Genomic DNA, 21,838 nt, shown 5'->3' with positions numbered 1-21,838 from the left:
TTTGGGTTGTGCCTCTTTGTTGCTGGATTGTGCACCCATTGTGTTTTGGGTTTCTGCACCTGTTGTGTTGCAGTTTGTTCAGCTGTGGCTCTTTGGTTTCTGCACCTGTTGGGTTTGTTGCCCCCATATTAGTTGGTGTGTGCAGCTGTTTTATTGGCAGTGACCACTTTTTATTGGGTTTGTGCTTGTGCCTCCTTTGTTGGGTGTGTACCCCACTTGATTTGGTGTGCACCATTTATTATTCACTTTGTGTTTGTGCCTTTTGTGTTTCACGTGAAGTTGAGTTCTGGTTCCAGTTTCTCTCTCTGGTCTCTTTCAGCTCCAGCCTGTGCAGCTTCAAGCTTGTTTGCGGTTCCAGCTCCTCTTCTGCTGCTCCTGGTTCCAGTTGTTGTGCAGCTCCAGCTCCAGTTCAGCTCCAGCTCCTTGTGCTTCCAGCCCATTTCAGCTTGTGCTTGTTCCACTGAGCTTGGCCTTGTTCCAGATCGTAAATCAATCACTGTCACAAGCTGCTTATGAATATGACCTGTCATAACTAATCATGAATAAAGATGAACTAATTATCTAATAACGAGTCCAGTGGTTGAACAGTCCTTGAATAAAAAAGGGGGGAAAATCACTTTTCGCGCCAGAAACTAAGTCGAACACCTGAAACGGCCTGGTGCAGGCCAGCGTCCCAGCGTTTCGGGGCCAGGGCGTCCGGACCCCCCCCTCCGGAGGGGGTCCCCCTGCCTGGCCCCCCCTCTGCCTCCCCAGCCTCCCCCTGCTGCCCACCCCTCTCCCCTGCCCAGCGCCCACCAGCCCCTGCCCAAGGGGCCAACCCGGCCCCTGGCTCTGAGCCCAGGAACAGCGACTGGGTCTCTGTTCCTGAGCCCAAAGCCCAGGCCTGGGCCCCAGGAGCCCCTTTCCCAGCCCCGAGAACGCAGCTCAGGCTCCGTGCTCAGGGCTGGGAAACGCCCGGGGCTCCAGTTGCACAAGCACCCACGGAGCCCGCAGCCCCAGCGAACCCAACCCCGTGTGTGATGTCGGGAGCCCCGGCGGTGTCGGGCGGTGCTTGAGAACTGGCTGGGGGGACCCGCGGAGCGGGCCCGGCCCCGTGTGGCCGCGGGCGGCTCGGGCAGGGACGGGGGGCGCCGGGCTCCGGCCCTCCGGGCTTTATTCCGCCCCGGCGCCCCGAGCCCCGCGGCTGCGGCTGCTGCTCCGCGGAGCCGCCCGGGCACCGGCTGCCCTTGCCCACCCGCCTCCGCCCCGAGAGCCCCCGGGGCCGCGGCCCCTTCCCCGCTGCCCGGCCCCGCGCTCCCAGCCCCGACCCCCGGCGCGGCCGCGCCCGGGCCGAGCTCCCCGCACCTCACCTGGGCCCCGCCGGGAGAGCCCGGACCGGCCGCTGCCGCCCCCGCACGCACCGAGAAACCGGAACGGACGGAACCAAGCGCCTTAAATACCCTCGGCCCCGCCCCGCGCACGCGCCCCGGGCCCCGCCCGCCCCTCACACCTGTGCTGGCCCCGCCCCGCGCATGCGCCACGACGCCCCGCTCCTCACACCTGTGCTGGCCCCGCCCCGCGCATGCGCCACGACGCCCCGCCCCTCGCACCTGCGCTGGCCCCGCCCCGCCCAGGTGCGCTGCATTTCCGGCCCGCCCCGCGCACGCGCCGCCTCTTCTTCCGGCAGAACCGCGGCGGCTCCGCTCCAGGCGGACGCTGGTACCGGACCGGGCGCTCCGGGGGAACCAGCGAGCGGGACGCGGCGCTGCAGCCCCGGCCCGGGGGCGGTGAGCTTGGGCTGCGGCTGCAACCGGGGACGGGGCTCGCGGGGACCGGGGCTGCGGCCCTGCAGGGGCTGCTGCCGGCCCGGGACTTGGTGTCCGCCGCTCCCCGCGCGGCCGGGGCCGGAGGGTTCCGCTCCCCCGAGCTCCCGGAGCCCCGAGTCCGGCCTCCCCGGCCCCGGCCCGGCGGGCAGGAGCAGGAGCAGCAGCGCCGGAACCGAGCCGGGAGCTGCCGGAGCTGCGGAGCTCAAGTCCCGCGTTCCCCCGCGGCTGCTGCCGGGCCGGGCTGCCGGGGACACCCCGGGAAGGCTGGAGCCACCGGCGGCCCTGGGGCTGCCCCGGCACCGGCTGCCCGGACCCGCCGCACAGCTCGGGGCCAACGGGGCCCAACGGGGCTCCCGAACACCGACCGGGGAGGGGAGGGGAAGGGAGGGGACGTCTCGGCTCTCACAGCCCTTCGGGCCCCGCCCCGAGGGGGCTGCGCCCGCCCCGGACACACCCGGGGGGCTCCGGGCTGAGCCCCCAACAAAACCGGCCAAAGGAGCCGCGTTTCAAGCACCCGAAACACAGGACTCGGTGTCTGACCCATCAGCGGCCGCATGAGCCTCATTGCAACCACAGCAACAGGGACTGAGTCTCCTCCTCCAGCCAGAACTGCCCCAGTGACACGGGTTCCAGCCCTTCCACACACAGCACTTGGTGTCCAGCCCCTCACAGGCCAAATGAGCCTGGTTGTCAGTCACCAACACTGAATCAGCCTCTGGGACCCAGAGCCACGACTTAGTCTCTTTTTTCATCAACACCACAATACACAGCCCTGGGACCCAGATCCACGACTTAGACTCTGTTTGTGAGCCCCCTCAATTCCTGACTTAGTCTCTGTGAACCCAGTTCACAACTTTGTTTCTGAGCTCTCCAGTTCCTGACTTAGTCTCTTTTTGGTGCGCGTCGCAATGCACAACTTAATCTCTGAGCCCCAGATTCATGACTTAGTCTCTGTGACCCAAATTATGACTTAGCCTGTTTGTGAGCCCCCTCAATTCCCGACTTAGTCTCTGTTTGTGAGCCCCCTCAATTCCCGACTTAGTCTCTGTTTGTGAGCCCCCTCAATTCCTGACTTAGTCTCTGTTTGTGAGCCCCCTCAATTCCCGACTTAGTCTCTGTTTGTGAGCCCCCCACTGCAGGACTTAGTCTCTGGTTTGTGAGCCCCACAATTCACAACTTAGCCTCTGTTTGTGACCCAGATTCATTATTTAGTCTCTTTGTTGGGGGCCCCACAATTCACGACTTAGTCTCTGTGAACCCAGTTCATAACTTAGTCTCTGTTTGTGAGCTCTCCAGTTCCTGACTTAGTCTCTGTTTGGTGAGCCCCTCAATGCACAACTTAATCTCTGAGCCCCACATTCATGACTTAGTCTGTTTGTGAGCCCCACAATTCACGAGTTAGTCTCTTTTTTGTGAGCCCCCCAATTCCCGACTTAGTCTCTTTTTTGTGAGCCCCCCGATTCACATCCCAGTCCCTGTCCCTGAGCCCTCCCTCTGTCCCAATGCACCCGCTGTCCAGCCCCAACTGCAGGACTTGTCTCTGTTCCTCCCCCGGGCAGGACGGGCTCTCCCTTCGCTGGAGGTGCCGGGGCACAGCTCAGCCTCCCCCCGGGCGCTGAGCCCCAACCCACCCGCCTCGGGCTCTGCTTCCCAGCCGGGCTGAGCCCCCAGCAGCCCCAGCCGCTCTCCGGCCCTGGAAACGGGGGACTGGGGCTCTGAGCCCCCGGCCCGGCCCGGGGAGCCCGGCTTTGGGCTGCCCCAGCCCTCGGCTCTGCCCCTGCACCCCCAGGGAGCTCCTGTCCCTCGGCAGCCCCCGCAGCTCCTTCTCCATCTCACAGCCCAGCTGCTGAGCCCCCGAAGCGCCCAACAGCCCCAACCCCGCGTGTGCTGTCGGGGCCGGGAGCCCCGGCGGTGTCGGGCGGTGCTTGAGAACTGGCTGGGGGGACCCGCGGAGCGGGCCCGGCCCCGTGTGGCCGCGGGCGGCTCGGGCGGGGACGGGGGGCGCCGGGCTCCGGCCCTCCGGGCTTTATTCCCCCCGGCGCCCCGAGCCCCGCGGCTGCTGCTCCGCGGAGCCGCCCGGGCACCGGCTGCCCTTGCCCACCCGCCTCCGCCCCGAGAGCCCCCGCTGCTGCCGCTCCCCGGGCCGGTCGGGCCTCTCACCTGGGGCGGGCGGACTCGGCCCCTCCGCCGCTCCGAGCTCCCGCCGAACGGCCGGGCCGGTCCCCCCGCCCGCGGGGCCGCCGCTGCCCCCCGGGCCGCTGCTCCCGAGACCCGAACCCACCCGACCCGAAGCCACACCCACAATAACACAAGGACGGCGGCCGCCAGGGGACTAAACTCCTCGGCCCCGCCCCGCGCAGGCGCCCTGGGCCCCGCCCCGCCCGGGGGAGGAGGCTCCGCTGGGGCGGAGCTGGGGGCGCGGGGGCGTGGCCAGAGGGGTCCGGCCCGTTGTCCGCGCGGTCCCGGTGCCCGCCCGCCCAGCACCGGCAAACCCCGGCGGCGGGGGGGGCACCGACCGACCCCCGAGCCCGGCGCTCCGGCCCCCGCGGGCTTGTGTGTCTCCCCGAGAAGGGAGCGAGTCCCCGCGGGCAGGGCTGGCCGGGCGTCCCTCCCCGCTGGCTCCGGGGCGGCCCTGCCCCGCTGTGCCCCGCGGGAGTCCCGCTGTCCCCCGCTCCGCTCCGGGGGGTCCCGGTGTCGCCCCGCTCCCGCGCTCAGGACAACACGAAGCCGGAGCGGGCAGAGCCCCCCGGCCGTCCCCGCTGTCCCTCCTCACGTTCCCCGGCACAGCCGACGGTCCGTCAGCTCCCGGCTCTGCCGCAGCCCGGGTCCCCCATCCGTCCCCCTCATTCCCGGATCACCGGCGCCGGGACGGGTCGCTGTTCCCGGGAGGAGTCCCCCTGCGCTGCCTGAGCCGTCCCCCCGTGTCCTGCCCCAGGGCTGTTTGTGCTGGAGCACCACAGCCTGCCCCACGCCAGCTCGGCTTTCCTGACCCCGGAGCACCTGGCAGGATCCAGTTCGACCTGCAGCTGCTGTGGAGCGCTCAGACCTTCGACTCGCCCTCCCAGCTCTGGAGAGCGACCGGCTCCTGCAACGGGTGAGGCCGGCGGGTTCAGCTTCGGAAGCGATTATGTGCGTGTAATTAACCGAACCCAGAGCATCCCTGTGGCCCTGGAGCAGCCGCGGGCACAGCAGTTGTGTGGCTGCTCGGGAACCGGCCCGCGTTACAGACTCAGAGAAAAAAACCCTTCGTTGCGTTGTAAATGCGCTTTTCTAGTTAAGCCGGGGCAGGTGGACACCAGCGGTGCTGATGTGTTCAAGGTCGTTTTGCCGTCAGCAAGTTAAAAGCGGGATTTTGCGTCCACACCTTAATCAGTAGCGCTGTGCTTGGCGGAGGTCGGTGTGTTAAGAAAGTTTGGTTCACTTTTAGAAGGAATTCCTTTCTCTGAGTTCTGCCCGTGTCTGTTTCTTCCTTCAGTCCTGCTGCTCGCACAGCGGCTCAAATTAACCCCGCGGGTCACGTTTGTCCGTCCCGCATCTGCTGGAGCGGACGGACGTTCCTGGGAGGGTCGGGTCCTGCTGTGAATTCGGTCTTGCCCGCTCACCCCTGTTGGCAGACGGTGGGTGTCGGGCAAACGCATCCCACGGTGCCGGCTCGGGGTGCCGCTGGTGCCCGCGGTGCCTCCCGTCTGTCCCAGGAAGGACTGCTCCGGCGAGCACACCATCTCTGCTGGAAGAGGCGCCTGCTGCACCTCATCCGCACTAACAAGGACGGGCTGGGTGAAGCGGTGAGGGTTGGGGCTGCCTTGGCTGCAGCGCCCATGAGATGGTGGAGTTCAGGATCTCGTGTGGCAGGAGCAGGACAGAAGCAGAATTGCAACCCTGCATTTCAGCGGGGTAAACTTTGGCCTTTTCAGGCAATTGCTGGGGAAATCCCATGGGAGGGGCTGCTTGGAGGTAAAGGGGCCCAAGATAGTTGGTCATTGTTCAGGGACTGTTTGTACCGGCACAGGATCAGAGCATCCCGACACGTAAGAAGCCAAGGAAGGGAGCCAGGAGACCTGCGTGGCTAAACAGGAGCTGCTGGGTAAGCTCAGGTGGAAGAGAAGAGTTTACAGATCATGGAAGGAGGGGCTGGGCACTTAGGGAGAATATCAGGCTGTTGTCAGAGGGTGGAGGGAGGCAACTGGGAAAGCTGAGGCCTCCTTAGAATTACAGCTGGCGAGAGGGGTCAAGGACACCAGGAAGAGCTTTTTCAAATGGGTGGCAGATCAAACTAACAGCAGAGGCAATGCAGGCCCACTGAGGAACGGGTGGGTGCCCTGGTGACAGAAGGTACAGAGAAGGCAGAGTTACGGGATGTTCTGTGTCTCTGTCTGCCCTGCCGGGGCTGTGCTGAGGATCCCGCACCGCTGAGCCCAGAGGAAGGCAGGACAGTGGAGAGCCTGCCTGGGCTGGTGAGGACGGGGTCAGGGAGCAGTCGGGCAATCTGGACACCATCAATCCGTGGGTCCGGACGGGATGCACCCGCGGGTGCTGAGGGAGCCGGCTGAGGCCATTGCTGGACCGCTCTCCATCATCTTTGCCAAGTCTTGGGAAACGGGAGAGGTGCCTGAGCACTGGAGGAAAGCAAATGTCACTGCAGTCTTCAAAAAGGGCAGGAAGGAGGACCCGGGTGACTCTGGACCGGTCAGCCTCACCTCCATCCCTGGGAAACTGGTGGAACGACTTGTCCCTCCCTGAGGGAGAGCGGTCTGGGTGAGCGGGTGGTGAGGTGACTGCGAACTGGCTGAAGGGAAGAAGCCAGAGAGTCGTGGTCAATGGGCAGAGTCCAGTTGATCCTGGATCCAGTGCAGGGCCTCAGGGGGCAGTGCTGGGGCCGGGACTGTTCAATATATTCATCAATGATTTGGACGAGGGAACAGAGTGACTGTCAGCAAGTTTGCTGGTGACACCGAGCTGGGAGCAGTGGTGACACTGGAAGCTGTGCTGCCATCAGAGACCTGGACAGGCTGGAGAGCTGGGCAGGGAAAAATGTGATGAAATAGAACAAGGGCAAGTGTAGAGTCTTGAATCTGGGCAGAAACAACCCCAGGTTCCAGTGTAAGTTGGGGAATGACCTATTAGAGAGCAGCGTAGGGGAAAGGGACCTGGGGGTCCTGGGGACAGCAGGGTGACCATGAGCCAGCACTGGGCCTTGTGGCCAGGAAGCCAATGGTACCTGGGGTGGGTTAGAAGGGGGTGGTCAGTAGGTCAGAGAGGTTCTCCTGCCCCTCTGCTCTGCCCTGGGGAGACCACACCTGGAATATTGTGTCCAGTTGTGGCCCCTCGGTTCCAGCAGGACAGGGAACTGCTGGAGAGAGTCCAGCGCAGCCACCAAGATGCTGCAGGGAGTGGAGCATCTCCTGTGTGAGGAAAGGCTGAGGGAGCTGGGGCTCTGGAGCTGGACAAGAGGAGACTGAGGGGGGACTCATTGCTGGGGATCAAGATGGAAAGGGGGAGTGTCAGGAGGATGGAGCCAGGCTCTTCTGGTGACAACCAGTGACAGGACAAGGGGCAATGGGTGCAAACTGGAACACAGGAGGTTCCACTTAAATTTGATGAGAAACTTGTTGGGGTGAGGGTGGCAGAGCCTGGCCCAGGCTGCCCAGGGGGGTTGTGGAGTCTCCTTCTGTGCAGACATTCCAACCCGCCTGGACACCTTCCTGTGTAACCTCAGCTGGGTGTTCCTGCTCCATGGGGGGATTGCACTGGATGAGCTTTCCAGGTCCCTCCAACCCCTGACATTCTGGGATTCTGTGGTTCTGTGATTCTTGATCCCCTGCACCGTGCAGCCCACGCAGGCCTGGGCAGAGCCCGGCGACAAGCCCCTGCCCTGCATGGCCCACGCTCCCGAGCGGTAAGGACTCGTCAGCACCCCGGCAGGACGGTCCCAGCCCGCCCGGGGGGTTCGTGGTCCCGTGTGCCGGCGGTGACGGCAGCGGGAAGGGGCGGGGGCTGAGCGCCACGGCCCACGGGCGCTGGACCAGCGGCGCTGAAGCTGAGGGAGCGGAGGGGAAGCAGCGCGGGCACTCGGGGCGCGGGCAGCCCCGACCTCTCCCTTTGCCTCTTTTTGTGCCCGTGTCAGGTTCTTGATCCCGATCGCCTTCCAGCAGACGAACCGCCCGGTTCCTGTCGTCTACTCCCTGAACACGGAGTTCCAGCTCTGCAACAACGAGAAGGTGTTTCTGATGGATCCCACCCAATCCGAAATGTCCCTGGCAGAAATGGATTACAAAGGGGCTTTTTCAAAGGGTGGGAGTTCCGTATTGTTCTGTGTTACCTGTTCCCCTCGTACCTGATGTTTCCGTCTCCCCAACTTCCACGCCTGCGAGAGAGAGGGGTGAACCCAGCCTGGGCTTTGCCTCTTTTGCAGCCCTGGAATAGCGTGAGCAGGGACAGGAACGTGCTCTGCACGGCGTTCTGTCACCTGCACACGCAACCCAGCCCTGCAGAACCAGAACCGCGCGTGGCTCGGGGCATTTGGCTCTCACGAGGCTCCTCTTGTTCTTTCTTTTCTGTTGTTTTCTGGAGAATTTAACCCGACCGTGTTTCTCCCGCCCTCCTCAGGGCAAATCCTGTACGGCCGCGTGCTCTGGAGCCCCGAACAGAACCTGAACGCCGCCTACAAGCTGCAGCTGGAAAAGGTCTATCTGTGCACGGGCAAGGACGGGCACGTGCCTTTCTTCGACCCGACCGGCACCGTCTGTAACGAGGGGCCCCAGTACGGCTGCATCCAGCCCAACAAGCAGCTGAAGCACCGATTTCTGCTCTTGGTAAGTGTTCCGCCGCCCACAGAACCAGCGTGTGGAGCGTTGCATGCGCTCGGGGCCGCACAGGCCTGGTCTCTGGGGCTCTGGCTGCCCCAGCAGCCCTGGAGCTGAATGGCGTTCCTGCCAGCCCGGGAGAGCATCGCCAGGCAGGACACGGGGCGCGGAGCACAGGGACCCTGAGAACAGCAGCGCAGGGAGAGGGGAACCAGGGATGGACCGAGCCTGCGCAATCGCCCTCGATCTGCTGGTGCCGTGGCTGGGAACGGACAGGGCTGGCCGCCCGTAAAGGGACATTTATTTACCGGTTACGCAGGAGTTCTCCCTCCCTGTATAAACCACCATCAGCCCGCGTCCCCGCCGCAGCCCCGTTACCCCCCCAGAACGAGGTGCCGTTCCCGGTGTCGGTCGGTTTGGCGTTAGCACAGCCGAGCGGGCTGGTCACACCCGTCTCTATGGTCAGTTCTCCGGCCTGACACACTCAGCGCTGAACCAGCGTGAGATCGTGCGGGTCACAAGCCCCTCGTCCCGCCGCTCTCTGGTGCCAGGACCGAACGCAGCCCGAGGCGACCGATCGGTATTTCCACGACGTGCCTTTCGACGCCCACTTCGCTTCCGACCTGGCCGAGTTCCGCTCCGTCAGCAGCGCGCCCGGAGTCGACGGCTTCACGCTCAGGGTGGACGCTCTCTACAAGGTCTGTGCCCAGGGGTTTCGGGCCCCAGAACTCCCGTCTCTGCCCGGGACGCCCCGGGTTCATCGGTGAATGGCGGGCGCCGGGCCCCACGCTGCCCAGAGACACCGAATCCGCGCTGGGGAGGCTCTGGCAGGATTTTATATCCCGATTTCCCCAGACGGGCCGTATTTGTCCCCCAGTGGCCTGTGTCTGTTGCACCGTAAATTAACAGCGGAGCCAGGTACCAAACAAACTCTAGCACGGGAAACAGAGGTGAGGAGTTTATTCTGGTGATGAAGGTGGTTTGTTCTTTGAAAGCAGTCGGGAAAGGAGCTCCTTAGCACCACTTTATTAACGTTCCTGAATTGATTAGTGCAGTTTCCAAAGACAGATGAGAAGGCTGAACACCTCACTTGGTGATGACCACGATTGCGGGGGCTCCCAAACCCACCCCGAGCTGCTCTGTTGGTGTTTGCAGGAGCCAGTAAAGGGGATGAAGGAGTCACCAGCTCCACCTCGCCCCAGCAAACCCGCTTTCTCCCAAGGCCCCGTTAGAATTTGCTGCCCGCTTGTGTCTGTGCAGGTGGAAGCCGGACACCAGTGGTACCTTCAGGTCATCTACGTGATCGGCCCGGAGAGCATCGCGGGGCCCCGCGTGCAGCGATCGCTCACCCGCCGCTGGACACGCGGCCGCCGGGACGCGGCGCTGGACGACCCCTTGATCTACGACAACGACGGCGACCAGGTCAGGAACGGCACCAACATGAAGCCGCTGACGCTGCAGAGGGAAGAAGCCGCCGCCGCGGCCTCCGCGTCCCCCGCCGGCGCGTCCCTGGGCGGCGCGTTGGCCGCGGCGCTGCTGCTGCTGCTGCTGCTGCTGGCCGGGGTTTGCGTCCTGGGCGGGAAGCGCCGGGGGCTGCGGAGGAAGCGAGAGCAGCGGCCCCCGAGCCCCGAGCGGGAGGGCGGCCGGTTCTGCACCGTGAGACACGGGACCGGGACCGTGCGGGGGGACCCCGGGGGCGGCTGCGCGGGGAGGGGCGGGAAGGGGCAGCGGCCGAACGGGGCAGTCAAAGCGCAGAACGATCTGCACGATGGGACAGAGGTTTAACGCAGCACCTGCTGTGGGTTGGTGAGAAACGCCTTTTATAAATTGTGAAAAAAATAAAAGACTTTATAAAAAGGTAAGAAAAGTTGTGCTGTTGTTTCTATGGTCTGGGGGAGGGCAGAGCGGCTCCAGCAGCGGCCCCAGGGCTTTGGGAGCTCTCAGCAGCCCCGGGAAACCCTCGTTTAGCACCCGAGACGCGGCGTTTGCCGCAGAAAATGCGGCAGAACCGTCCAGAAAGGCCAAGTGCAGCCCTGGGGCTGGGGCTGGGAGGTTCGTTTTGGGGCGGGGGCGGCAGCGACAGGAGTTGTCCCACGAGGGGGAGAGTGAAGCGGGAGCACGAAGCGGGGCTGCCCGGGGGTCGTTCCCGTGTGACTCCCCCGTGTGCCAGTCCCGGCCCCGCTGTCCCTGCCCCGGCTGCGGTGCCGCCGAACGGACACGAGATGGCGCTGCGCTCTGCAGGGCCGCGCGGTGTCCGCCAGGCGGCGCCATCCCGGGCTGCGGGGGGGGCGGGACCGAGTGAGAGGGGGCGGCACCGAGAGAAGAGGGGGCGTTGCCGAGATCAGAGGGGGCGTGGCCAACCCGCTCGGCCGCGCCCCGAGCGCAGCTGAGCCCGCAGCGGGGACGCGGTGACCGGTTTTCATTGGGTCGGTGCTGGTGCCGCGTTTGTTCGGTGCGTTCCCCTGTGTGTCTGGTTGGTGTTGGTGCCTCGTTGGTTTCAGGTCAGCGCAGCCGAGCCCGCAGCGAGGACGTGCTGGACACGGACGGGGCGCGAAGGTGCGTGGGGCCGGGGGGCGGCTGAGCCTGGGGGAGGGGACACCCCCGGTTGGGGGGCGGCTGCTGAGGCTGAACTCGTCCCCTCTCTCCGCAGGAGCTCCAGGTGCCTGCGGGCAGGTCCCGGACAGAGGCAGCGGCGGGAAGGGTTAAAACCTACAATGGCTTCGATAGGGGGTGGTGGAAAGTGTCCGCATGTCGCCGTGGTCCTTACGGGTCCCTCTTGTCAGCAGCCCGGGGCGGGGGGGTCAGGCCGAGCCGTGCCCTGAGCTCCCCCAGCCCACCCATCCCACACCAGCGACTATTCCCGGATACCTTGCCCCCCCCCTCCGCCCCACCCCGATGCGGGGACCCGGGTTCTCCCCCCCGCCAGGGGAAAGCGACACGGGAAGGTGTCACCAGTACCGGGGGGGAGCTGCGGTGCCGCCCAATGACCACCGGGTAACGCTTCGCTAGCAGTGCCGCGCTGTGTCCGCCAGGCGGCGCCACTGTGCGGGAGAGAGGGGCGGGGATGAGGGGGCGGGGCCTAGAGGGGCGGGGCCTAGAGGGGCGGGGCCAAGCCGCGCACGGCCGCGCCCCGCGAGCGCAGCTGAGCCCGCGGGGACGTGACGCGGCGGCCCCCGAGGCTTCAAAAGCTCCCCGGGCCGGCAGGGGGCGCCGCTCCGGCGGGCGCACGCGCAGAGGCGGGAGCGGGGCCGGCGGGAGCGGGTCCCGGTGCGGGCTCTGCCCGGCGGGGGCTCTGCCGGGCCCGGGGCAGCTGCTGCCGGGGGAGCTGCCTTCCACTCGGCGGGGCCGCGGGGCGGCTCTGGGCCCTGCGCGGAGCCGGGCTCGGGCCGGAGCCCCTTTGGTCCCGGTCCCCAGCGCTGCGGCGGGAGCAGAGGCTCATCCCGGCGCCGGGCGAGGAGCCCGGACGGCCCCGAGGCGGCGAGGACGTGCCCGGTGAGTGTCCCGGGGGCTCGGGGAGCGGGTCTGTGCTCGGGGCTTCGCCCCCCGTCCTGCTGCGGGCCGGGGAGGGGGGTCCCGTCCCCCGGCAGGGCTCCCCCGGGGCTGGAGGCTGCTGGGGGTGCAGGGGGGGCCCCGCGGTTCTGAGCCGGGGCCGGGCCGGGCCGGGGGGTGTTCGGGGAGGCGGCAGCGGGCGCTGGGGGGTCCGGCCGGAGCCGCTGGCCCCGCTGGGCTGGGGGGCCGGGGGGTTTGGCCGCGGGGGTTTCTGCTCCAGCTCGGCCTGGGGGGCCGGGTTGTGTCCCCGTTTGGGGGGTTCTGCACGCGGTTTGTTCTTAGGGGGGCTGTGCTTTGGGGTCTGCACCTTTGGTTTTTTGGTTTGTGCCTCTTTGTTGCTGGATTGTGCACCCATTGTGTTTTGGGTTTCTGCACCTGTTGTGTTGCAGTTTGTTCAGCTGTGGCTCTTTGGTTTCTGCACCTGTTGGGTTTGTTGCCCCCATATGAGTTGGTGTGTGCAGCTGTTTTATTGGCAGTGACCACTTTTTATTGGGTTTGTGCTTGTGCCTCCTTTGTTGGGTGTGTACCCCACTTGATTTGGTGTGCACCATTTATTATTCACTTTGTGTTTGTGCCTTTTGTGTTTCACATGAAGTTGAGTTCTGGTTCCAGTTTCTCTCTCTGGTTTCTTTCAGCTCCAGCCTGTGCAGCTTCAAGCTTGTTTGCGGTTCCAGCTCCTCTTCAGCTGCTCCTGGTTCCAGTTGTTGTGCAGCTCCAGCTCCAGTTCAGCTCCAGCTCCTTGTGCTTCCAGCCCATTTCAGCTTGTGCTTGTTCCACTGAGCTTGGCCTTGTTCCAGATTGTAAATCAATCACTGTCACAAGCTGCTTATGAATATGACCTGTCATAACTAATCATGAATAAAGATGAACTAATTATCTAATAACGAGTCCAGTGGTTGAACAGTCCTTGAATAAAAAAGGGGGGAAAATCACTTTTCGCGCCAGAAACTAAGTCGAACACCTGAAACGGCCTGGTGCAGGCCGGCGTCCCAGCGTTTGGGGGCCAGGGCGTCCGGACCCCCACCTCCGGAGGGGGTCCCCCTGCCTGGCCCCCCCTCTGCCTCCCCAGCCTCCCACTGCTGCCCACCCCCCTCCCCTGCCCAGCGCCCACCAGCCCCTGCCCAAGGGGCCAACCCGGCCCCTGGCTCTGAGCCCAGGAACAGCGACTGGGTCTCTGTTCCTGAGCCCAAAGCCCAGGCCTGGGCCCCAGGAGCCCCTTTCCCAGCCCCGGGAACGCAGCTCAGGCTCCGTGCTCAGGGCTGGGAAACGCCCGGGGCTCCAGTTGCACAAGCACCCACGGAGCCCGCAGCCCCAGCGAACCCAACCCCGTGTGTGATGTCGGGAGCCCCGGCGGTGTCGGGCGGTGCTTGAGAACTGGCTGGGGGGACCCGCGGAGCGGGCCCGGCCCCGTGTGGCCGCGGGCGGCTCGGGCGGGGACGGGGGGCGCCGGGCTCCGGCCCTCCGGGCTTTATTCCGCCCCGGCGCCCCGAGCCCCGCGGCTGCGGCTGCTGCTCCGCGGAGCCGCCCGGGCACCGGCTGCCCTTGCCCACCCGCCTCCGCCCCGAGAGCCCCCGGGGCCGCGGCCCCTTCCCCGCTGCCCGGCCCCGCGCTCCCAGCCCCGACCCCCGGCGCGGCCGCGCCCGGGCCGAGCTCCCCGCACCTCACCTGGGCCCCGCCGGGAGAGCCCGGACCGGCCGCTGCCGCCCCCGCACGCACCGAGAAACCGGAACTGACGGAACCAAGCGCCTTAAATACCCTCGGCCCCGCCCCGCGCACGCGCTCCGGGCCCCGCCCGCCCCGCCCCTCACACCTGTGCTGGCCCCGCCCCGCGCATGCGCCACGAGGCCCCGCCCCTCACACCTGTGGTGGCCCCGCCCCGCGCATGCGCCACGACGCCCCGCCCCTCGCACCTGCGCTGGCCCCGCCCCGCCCAGGTGCGCTGCATTTCCGGCCCGCCCCGCGCACGCGCCGCCTCTTCTTCCGGCAGAACCGCGGCGGCTCCGCTCCAGGCGGACGCTGGTACCGGACCGGGCGCTCCGGGGGAACCAGCGAGCGGGACGCGGCGCTGCAGCCCCGGCCCGGGGGCGGTGAGCTTGGGCTGCGGCTGCAACCGGGAGCTCTGCGATTCCCGACTTAGTCTCTTTTTTGTGAGCCCCCCCAGTTCACGACTTAGTCTCTATTGTGACCCGGATTCACGACTTAGTCTCTGTCCCTGAGCCCTCCCTCTGGCCAAATGCACCCGCTGTCCAGCTGGGTTAATTTGGGTCACAGAGACTAAGTCATGAATCTGGGGCTCAGAGATTAAGTTGTGCATTGAGGGGCTCACCAAAAAGAGACTAAGTCAGGAACTGGAGAGCTCACAAACAGAGACTAAGTTGTGAGCTGGGTTCACAGAGACTAAGTCGTGAATTGTGGGGCCCACAACAAAGAGACTAAATCATGAATCTGGGTCACAAACAGAGGCTAAGTTGTGAATTGTGGGGCTCACAAACAGAGACTAAGTCGGGAATTGAGGGGCCTCACAAACAGAGAGTACGGAAGGATCAGTCCTGCACAAGCCTATTAGTGGGGCTCCAAAAGCAGCACTGCAGTTTTAACTAATGAATTCTCGAGACCCTTCGGTTAGTTTAAAGGAGGGCAGCGGGGAAAAGCCACCATAGCGGTGTTCCGAGGAGCCACCTGAAACTGGATCCGCGCAGAAACATGGAGTAAGAAGGGAAAGGCATGGTCAGCTGAACGTGAAACTCCATCCTGATGAGTTTCTAGTCATCCTCCAGCAGTTAGGAGGTAATTATTTGTTTTATACGCATAAATTGTGAATAGTTTTACAGTAGTATTAACAACTGATCTTTCTTTAGCTAATGGTTTTTTAAATATTTTTTCTGTAAACTTATAGCAAGCTATTAGGTTCAATAGCAGCACACGGAACAGTTACACAGGAACATTAACTCCCTTACTGTCAAAGAAGGTGAGCACGTCTTCCTCCGTGCAGGAGAAGGGGAATCCCTGTGCCCTGACGAGGAACACGCCGTCGTTTTCTGCCTGAGGCGGCTCGTGCTCCCGCTCTGGGCGGTGACCGTCCCGCGGCGGCGCGTCCGGCACCTGCACCGACCAGAGAACACGCACGATGGCGGCGCCGGGCCCACGGAGCCGGGTCCGTGCGCGTCCCGGCGGGGCCGGCCGTGCAGCGGGGGAGCGGGCGGCACATGGCGCGGGCTGCGGCCGCCGCGCCCGGCCGGGGGTCGGCACCCGGGCCCTGCCCGCTCGTGCCCTCCCGCCCCACGGGGGATGGCCCGGCCCCACGGGGGATGGCCCGGCCCCACGGGGGATGGCCCGGCCCCACGGGCACGGCCCGGCCCCGCCGTCCCGCCGCCGACACCCGCACCCGTCCGGCCCGCGGTGTACTCTCGGTTCCCCGCGCCTTTTGCTTACTTAGAATTTCTGACACTTTTTTTTTTCCCTTTTTATAAATGAGAACAGGAAGGAAAAAAACCCAGAACCCCACAGTGTATTAGCAGTGTCAAGTTTTAAGTGAGACTTAAGCACGACAACATTTCTTACACCCCTTCCCTGTAGACTCTAATAAGAGCTGATTTACCCCTCTGTGTTAGAGGCAGGACTGTCGTAACCGGTTTGCCAAGAACATGCAGCTTCCAGATGATCTGGAAAAGCAGCTGCTGCGTCTGTGCAAGAGAATACGGGGTCTCTGGTGCCGAGCGCTGCTGTTGGGCTGTGGGACAAAGAGAATACGGGGTCTCTGGAGCCGAGCGCTGCTGTTGGGCTGTGGGACAAAGAGAATACGGGGTCTCTGGTGCTGAGCGCTGCTGTTGGGCTGTGGGACAAAGAGAATACGGGGTCTCTGGAGCCGAGCGCTGCTGTTGGCTGTGGGACAAAGAGAATACAGGTCTCTGGAGCCGAGCGCTGCTGTTGGCTGTGGGACAAAGAGAATACGGGGTCTCTGGTGCCGAGCGCTGCTGTTGGCTGTGGGACAAAGAGAATACGGGGTCTCTGGTGCCGAGCGCTGCTGTTGGCTGTGGGACAAAGAGAATACGGGGTCTCTGGTGCTGAGCGCTGCTGTTGGGCTGTGGGACAAAGAGAATACGGGGTCTCTGGTGCCGAGCGCTGCTGTTGGGCTGTGGGACAAAGAGAATACGGGGTCTCTGGTGCTGAGCGCTGCTGTTGGCTGTGGGACAAAGAGAATACGGGGTCTCTGGTGCTGAGCGCTGCTGTTGGCTGTGGGACAAAGAGAATACGGGGTCTCTGGTGCTGAGCGCTGCTGTTGGGCTGTGGGACAAAGAGAATACGGGGTCTCTGGTGCCGAGCGCTGCTGTTGGGCTGTGGGACAAAGAGAATACGGGGTCTCTGGTGCTGAGCGCTGCTGTTGGGCTGTGGGACGCGTGGGTGTTACTGGCCCGTCTGATGGTAAGTGCACGCATGGGGAAGGTAAGATGATGCTGAACTCAAAAGAATAATTAGGGTGAAGCAGAAAGAGGAGGAAGACAAAAGACAAGCCACAACCAGCCACCAGCAAAGGAGGCCGAGGGAGGCTGTGAGGTTTGGATCCAGGGTATGTTGGCAGGTGTCTGAGAGGTTCTTTGGAAGGATGGTGTGCTGGCCTTTCCTTGTGCGTGGACCCCAGCGTGCGGAGGTGACAGCTGTGACAGGGAGGTTCTTCTGGCTGGCATCCTGTAGCTCCCGTCTTGGGATCAACAATAAGAGTTGTGCTTGTGGGCCGCTGCAAACCAGCAAACAAGATATGGTCTTGTTTTTTTCAGGAGTCTTCCAGCTTGTAGTGCAGCCAACTGGTTAATTTCTTGGAAGCCTTGACTGTTTCTTATCAGTATTTTGAAAACAAGCTATTGCAAGTAATCTCTGTTATGAACTATTTCATGTAACTTTCATGTGACAGACTATTACCTTAACAATAGCACAGTCTCTTGACAATAGCGCTCTTGATCTCTTGTTCAAGGTAAATCATGTATTATCCACATTTTCAAAGGAATGTTGACCTCGGTGCTCAAGTGGTTCACATTCCAGTTTTTCATAGTCTACAAGTCCCGTTTCTCTTCAAAGCCTTCTTTAAATAAACAAGCGAATTTTATTGGAGAAAAAAATTAAGATAAGTGTAGGAATTCCTCTGGAACACTTATCTTTATCTAGATTAGCTTTCATGCTTGAAATCTCATTGAATTGGCAGATCCCTGAATGTTAGGGACCAAGAGAATGTTAGGTACATTCCTCTCTTGAGAACCAAGCAAGGCACAAGGAGGACTCTAACACAGACACACGTCTTCCACCCATTTTTCCTTCAATATATTTGTTTCCCAAGTACAGTGAAAAGTATCCCGCTGCTGTTTGTCCCATAGCTTGTCACTGTGTGCAAATTACCCTCAGAAGGCACCGTTTTGTGGGGCATCTGTTGTCCAAGCATCTCAGGGCTTCCTTAGCAAATGTGAGGGAGCAAAGCCTCTGCACTTATAATGGAAAAAAGAATTAGCCGAGGGTGATAGAATTTGCTTTTATCCACTAAACAGAACGGGTGTTGAATGGACTCTACTTCTGAGAGAAAATCTGTTACGGTAAATAAAAGCCCTGAGGCTCAGGAGATGCCCCTCCGCACTGCTGTTGAGCAAGAAGTTGGATTTATCTGCCGTGCAAGATACCTTTTCAATACCTAACGTAAAACAGGTTGTTGTTAAAAATAATTAATACTAGCTGGTTTTTTAATTTGATCAGAGCAAGAGGGGAAAATCCCCTCAGCTGAGACTAAAACAAATGCTTATTTTATATTGGGATACGTTAGCTGTCGCTTTGTGATCTGTCATCAAGAAAACCTGGCCTTGTATTCTGTTGTTGTATACTCCAAAATTATTAATTTAGCTTTCGGTTATGTGAGCAGTGGGTCTTCCACCAATTTCCATGGAAGATGAGCCTGGCATACAGTCGCTCATCTGCCACTGTCTCTGCATTTGCCAAGACACAGCGTGCTTGGCCTGAGCGAGCCCGTCGGCACTGAAAAACAGAGACGAGAGAACGTTCTGCACAGAGATTTTGAGATCTTGATCCTCCCTGCAGATGGTATGTACACCATAAATACTGTTGAGATTGGTGGAGCAGCTCCTACACAAATAATTGATTTCTGAGACATTACTGAAGTGTATGTATGTCGTAGCAGGAATGACACCTATCTGAGCACCGTGACTGCTGGAGGCAACAGGAGGCCCAAGTTATTACTGTTGCTACAGTCCAGCAGTGACAAGGCTGATGAGTTGTACTGTCTCAGCTCCAGCGTTGTGGTGACTCCCGGGACCGCTGTCTCCTAACCTCAGAGTTCCTGTAAGTTCTTCATGCATTGCATTGTTTTGTAGAGAGTAGTTATTCTATGAGTACGTACCACACATTCAGTCTGATATTGATACTTAGATACTTTGCTACAGTTCTATCATTAATCCTCTAGGTATCGCTTGTTCACAAATCAAATCCTTTACCTTAATGCACAGACAAGTATCCAATTAAAAAATTGATGGATGCTATCAGTTTAGATAGAATGTGGGGAGAATGTTTGCAGAGCTTAGTATTTACATACTGTATTATTTACATTTAGAAATAAAATTATGCTTCCTTTTTTGTATTCCTGATAACATTGCATATTAAGTATTTTCATTTTAATTTTTGAGCTTTTTTGTGCTGGAACGTTCTGTGCTTACTGAGTTGTGCTGCAGCACCTGGAAGCTTCAGTTCAGGACCAAAGCACTTTGTTAGCTTGAGGGCCCTTTCAGACTAATTCTTTTAGCTCCACAGTACAATGGATAAACCAAAATGACAGACGCGAGGCCGTGGGTGCGTTCACCGTGCCTCTCCTGGAGCAACTGAGCCGTTTGACTCTTACGTAAGACTGGAGCGTGCTGCCAGCCCCTGGCAGCGGCAGCCTCTGAAGTGAGCACTTTGTGTGACCCTCAGCTGTCCTGAATAGACAAAAACTAAGTGAGACTCAAAATGTACACGTTACGCAACCATTTCTCCTGACAGCCACCCTGGCAAGCTATTTCCTACTGACTGCGGCAGTAACAGACGTTTAACTTGCTGCTAAGATAAAACAGTCTGTGCGTAGAAGGAAGCGTATGGGTGGGAACAGAAAATGGAGGTTGCTCATGTCCCAACATGAATGTGCTTGAAAGATCAGCAATACTTTTTTCCGTAGTTTGATGTACGTGGCCATATTAGTCTGACAGCGTCTGTTACAAAGTGCCCCGAGACCCTTTACATGTCTGCTTTTACTAATGTGGCCAAAAGGAAAATTGCAAACATCATGAAATTAATTTTTTAATTGTACCTTCACTGCCTAGTAAAAGACTTGATTTTAAAAGTGCCCAAAGAAGAGCAGTGTAATTTTCTTTTACTTACAGATGCACTGACCTGGCATTGTCACTTGGTGTGAAGGACAGAGCCAGGAAAATAGAAAATGCAGTTTCAGCATTTGAAAACATGAAAGAAGCAGATGACTGTCCTTGTTGCCACGTAAAGTATTGTAGATGAAACCCCTTACGTGCTGTACGGACACGTAGTGCTGTGTGTACTGAATTTGCCCGATAGCGAACGTGAAAGCCAGCGGGTTTCCCCTGGCCTACCTGCAGCAGCGTGGGCCGTGCGGATTGCCGGCCTCGCGGGATCCGCTCGGGGCAGGGGCTGAAGTCCTGGCCCTCTCTGGAATCCAGCTGCCTTCTTACCGACCTAAACAGAGGCAAATTTGCATGTGAAATTGCAGGCTGGGATTGTGATTTCTGCCAGAAAGAGTTGGCACCTGGGTGTGGCTAAGTGTACAATGGAATGTGCGGTCCTTGTTTGATATGAATATATTTTATTTTAAAGCCTTCTGGATGCTGCTATCTTTGTTTCCCCTCGAACATTTAAAGTGAGTGAGACAAACCCAAGAATTAACAGCAGTTCCCTGTTTGGAAACAGGAGGTAGGGATTCCCAGAGCACAGTCTCCAGCCCGCAGCTGTCATCTGGTGTCAAATGAGCTGCCGGACACTTTTTGCACTGTGTAACCTTGGTGTGCAGCTCTCTTGCTTGGAAAGAGCAAAATAATTGTGATATTGTTGTCAGCAAAGATGCAATTTGCTTATTTGAAAACTTGGGCTGAAGTGATGCTCTGAGCATGCTGTACGTTAAGTTTCCACAAATGGGAAGATGTGCGTTTGTTAAGCACGCTCGCACAGCTGAGCGGTTCGGGGCAGAGGTCAGGTGAAGGGCTTGCCCAGCGTTTGTAACAAAAAGCGTCCTTTTTTACTGCAGTAGTTTGCAGCTGCCTGTATCTTCCCTCTGGGCCGTGTCCTCAGCCGTCCCCGGCCCCAGCCAGCTTAGTCCCACAGTGCTCGCACATCAAACATTGAGACTTCTGAAATACTGGAGGCCATTTTGAGAAACTTCTTTTATAAAATGCTGGGACTATTGAGTGAGAGGGCAGAAACGTAGAATTTAGGGTCTCCCTGTTCTTTTTATGACCATGGTGGTTATCTGTGGGTTGGTACCACGTAAGGAAGCCTGGATGGTGTCAGTAATTACGGTGTACTGCGTTTCAGTCTGTGCACGATGCGCACAGCCGCAGTGATCGGCTCCGTACCTGCGGCACACAGGGACGCTCCACAGCCAGCGTCTGGGGTGGAAGACACTGAATCAGGAGGCCACGCTGTTGCTGAGGCTCTTGTTGTGGCTCCCCTGCAATACTTGGTGGGGAACATCAGGGCTGTTCACGCTCCTGCCCAGAAGCTGCTGCCGCAGCCGTGACGGTGTCTCCACACAGAATGGAGGCTGCCCTGCCCAGGCCCTGCTGCGGGGGCACAGGGACAGAAATGGTGCCATTTCCACAGCATACCCGTCTCCATGCGGTTACAGACCCTGCAAATGGCAGCCTGAGGTACCAAGCCTGGACAGGCTCCGTGGGGCAAGGAAACGGGGAAAGGGCTTCACTGCCACAGCTGCCTGAAGGCCGCCAGGGCATCCACGGGGCGCTCGCTCCCATGGAGTCCTGCCCAGGGACAGCCGGAGCGAGCCCAGGTTTCCCGGGCAGGGTCTGGGGAGGCCGGGCCCTGCTCACGGCCTCTGCTCCTCTGGCTCCCCGGCCTGGGGACACACTGCCGGGGCCTGCGCTGTCCCCGAGGCCGAGGCCGCTGCCGCAGACAGCGGCGCTCAGGGCAGAGTCCCGCCGGAGACACGGGGTGTGTGAGGGGAGGGGGGATGCCGTTTGTCAGGGAAGGGAAGGAGGCCGGAGGGACAAGGGGAGTGCCCGGGCACTCGGAGTTACCGCGGAGACCCGTCCCTGCGGGGCCGCGTCGGCCCGCGGTGCCGTGAGGAGAAGGGGGGGGCGGGCCGCGGGGGCCGCTGGGGGCGTGGCCGGGCGGGGCGGGCCGCGGGGGCCGCTGGGGGCCCTGGGGGCGTGGCCGGGCGGGGCGGGGCGGGCCGCGGGGGCCGCTGGGGGCGCTGGGGGCGCTGGGGGCGTGGCCGGGCGGGGCGGGGGGGGCCGCGGGGGCCGCTGGGGGCGCTGGGGGCGCTGGGGGCGTGGCCGGGCGGGGCGGGGCGGGCCGCGGGGGCCGCTGGGGGCGCTGGGGGCGTGGCCGGGCGGGCTGGGCCGGGCCGCGGGGGCCGCTGGGGGCGCTGCCGGGCGGGGCGGGCCGGGCCGT

General features: G+C 61.4%; 1 protein-coding gene and 1 long non-coding RNA gene across 2 annotated transcripts; both read left to right on the top strand.

The window, feature by feature from the left end:
* Positions 1 to 7,586: 7,586 nt before the first annotated feature.
* Positions 7,587 to 10,393, top strand: LOC309439059 (extracellular matrix organizing protein FRAS1-like; the record flags this gene model as incomplete). Its single annotated transcript, XM_082051182.1, has 5 exons — positions 7,587 to 7,701; positions 7,930 to 8,096; positions 8,412 to 8,617; positions 9,160 to 9,306; positions 9,869 to 10,393. The coding sequence occupies exons 1-5, from the start codon at positions 7,682 to 7,684 to the stop codon at positions 10,391 to 10,393; spliced, it is 1,065 nt and encodes a 354-aa protein (XP_081907308.1). The 5' UTR covers positions 7,587 to 7,681.
* A 1,320-nt stretch (positions 10,394 to 11,713) lies between these two features.
* LOC309439159 lies at positions 11,714 to 13,045 on the top strand. The gene is made up of 2 exons (XR_014183930.1): positions 11,714 to 12,100; positions 12,793 to 13,045. It is a non-coding gene; the product is annotated as an uncharacterized lncRNA (long non-coding RNA).
* The last annotated feature ends 8,793 nt before the right edge of the window (positions 13,046 to 21,838 follow it).

The sequence above is a fragment of the Streptopelia decaocto genome (assembly GCF_964273445.1).
Source record: "Streptopelia decaocto genome assembly, chromosome: 4".
In the NCBI taxonomy this organism is placed as follows: domain Eukaryota; kingdom Metazoa; phylum Chordata; class Aves; order Columbiformes; family Columbidae; genus Streptopelia; species Streptopelia decaocto.
This window is presented reverse-complemented; position numbering and strand designations above follow the sequence as displayed.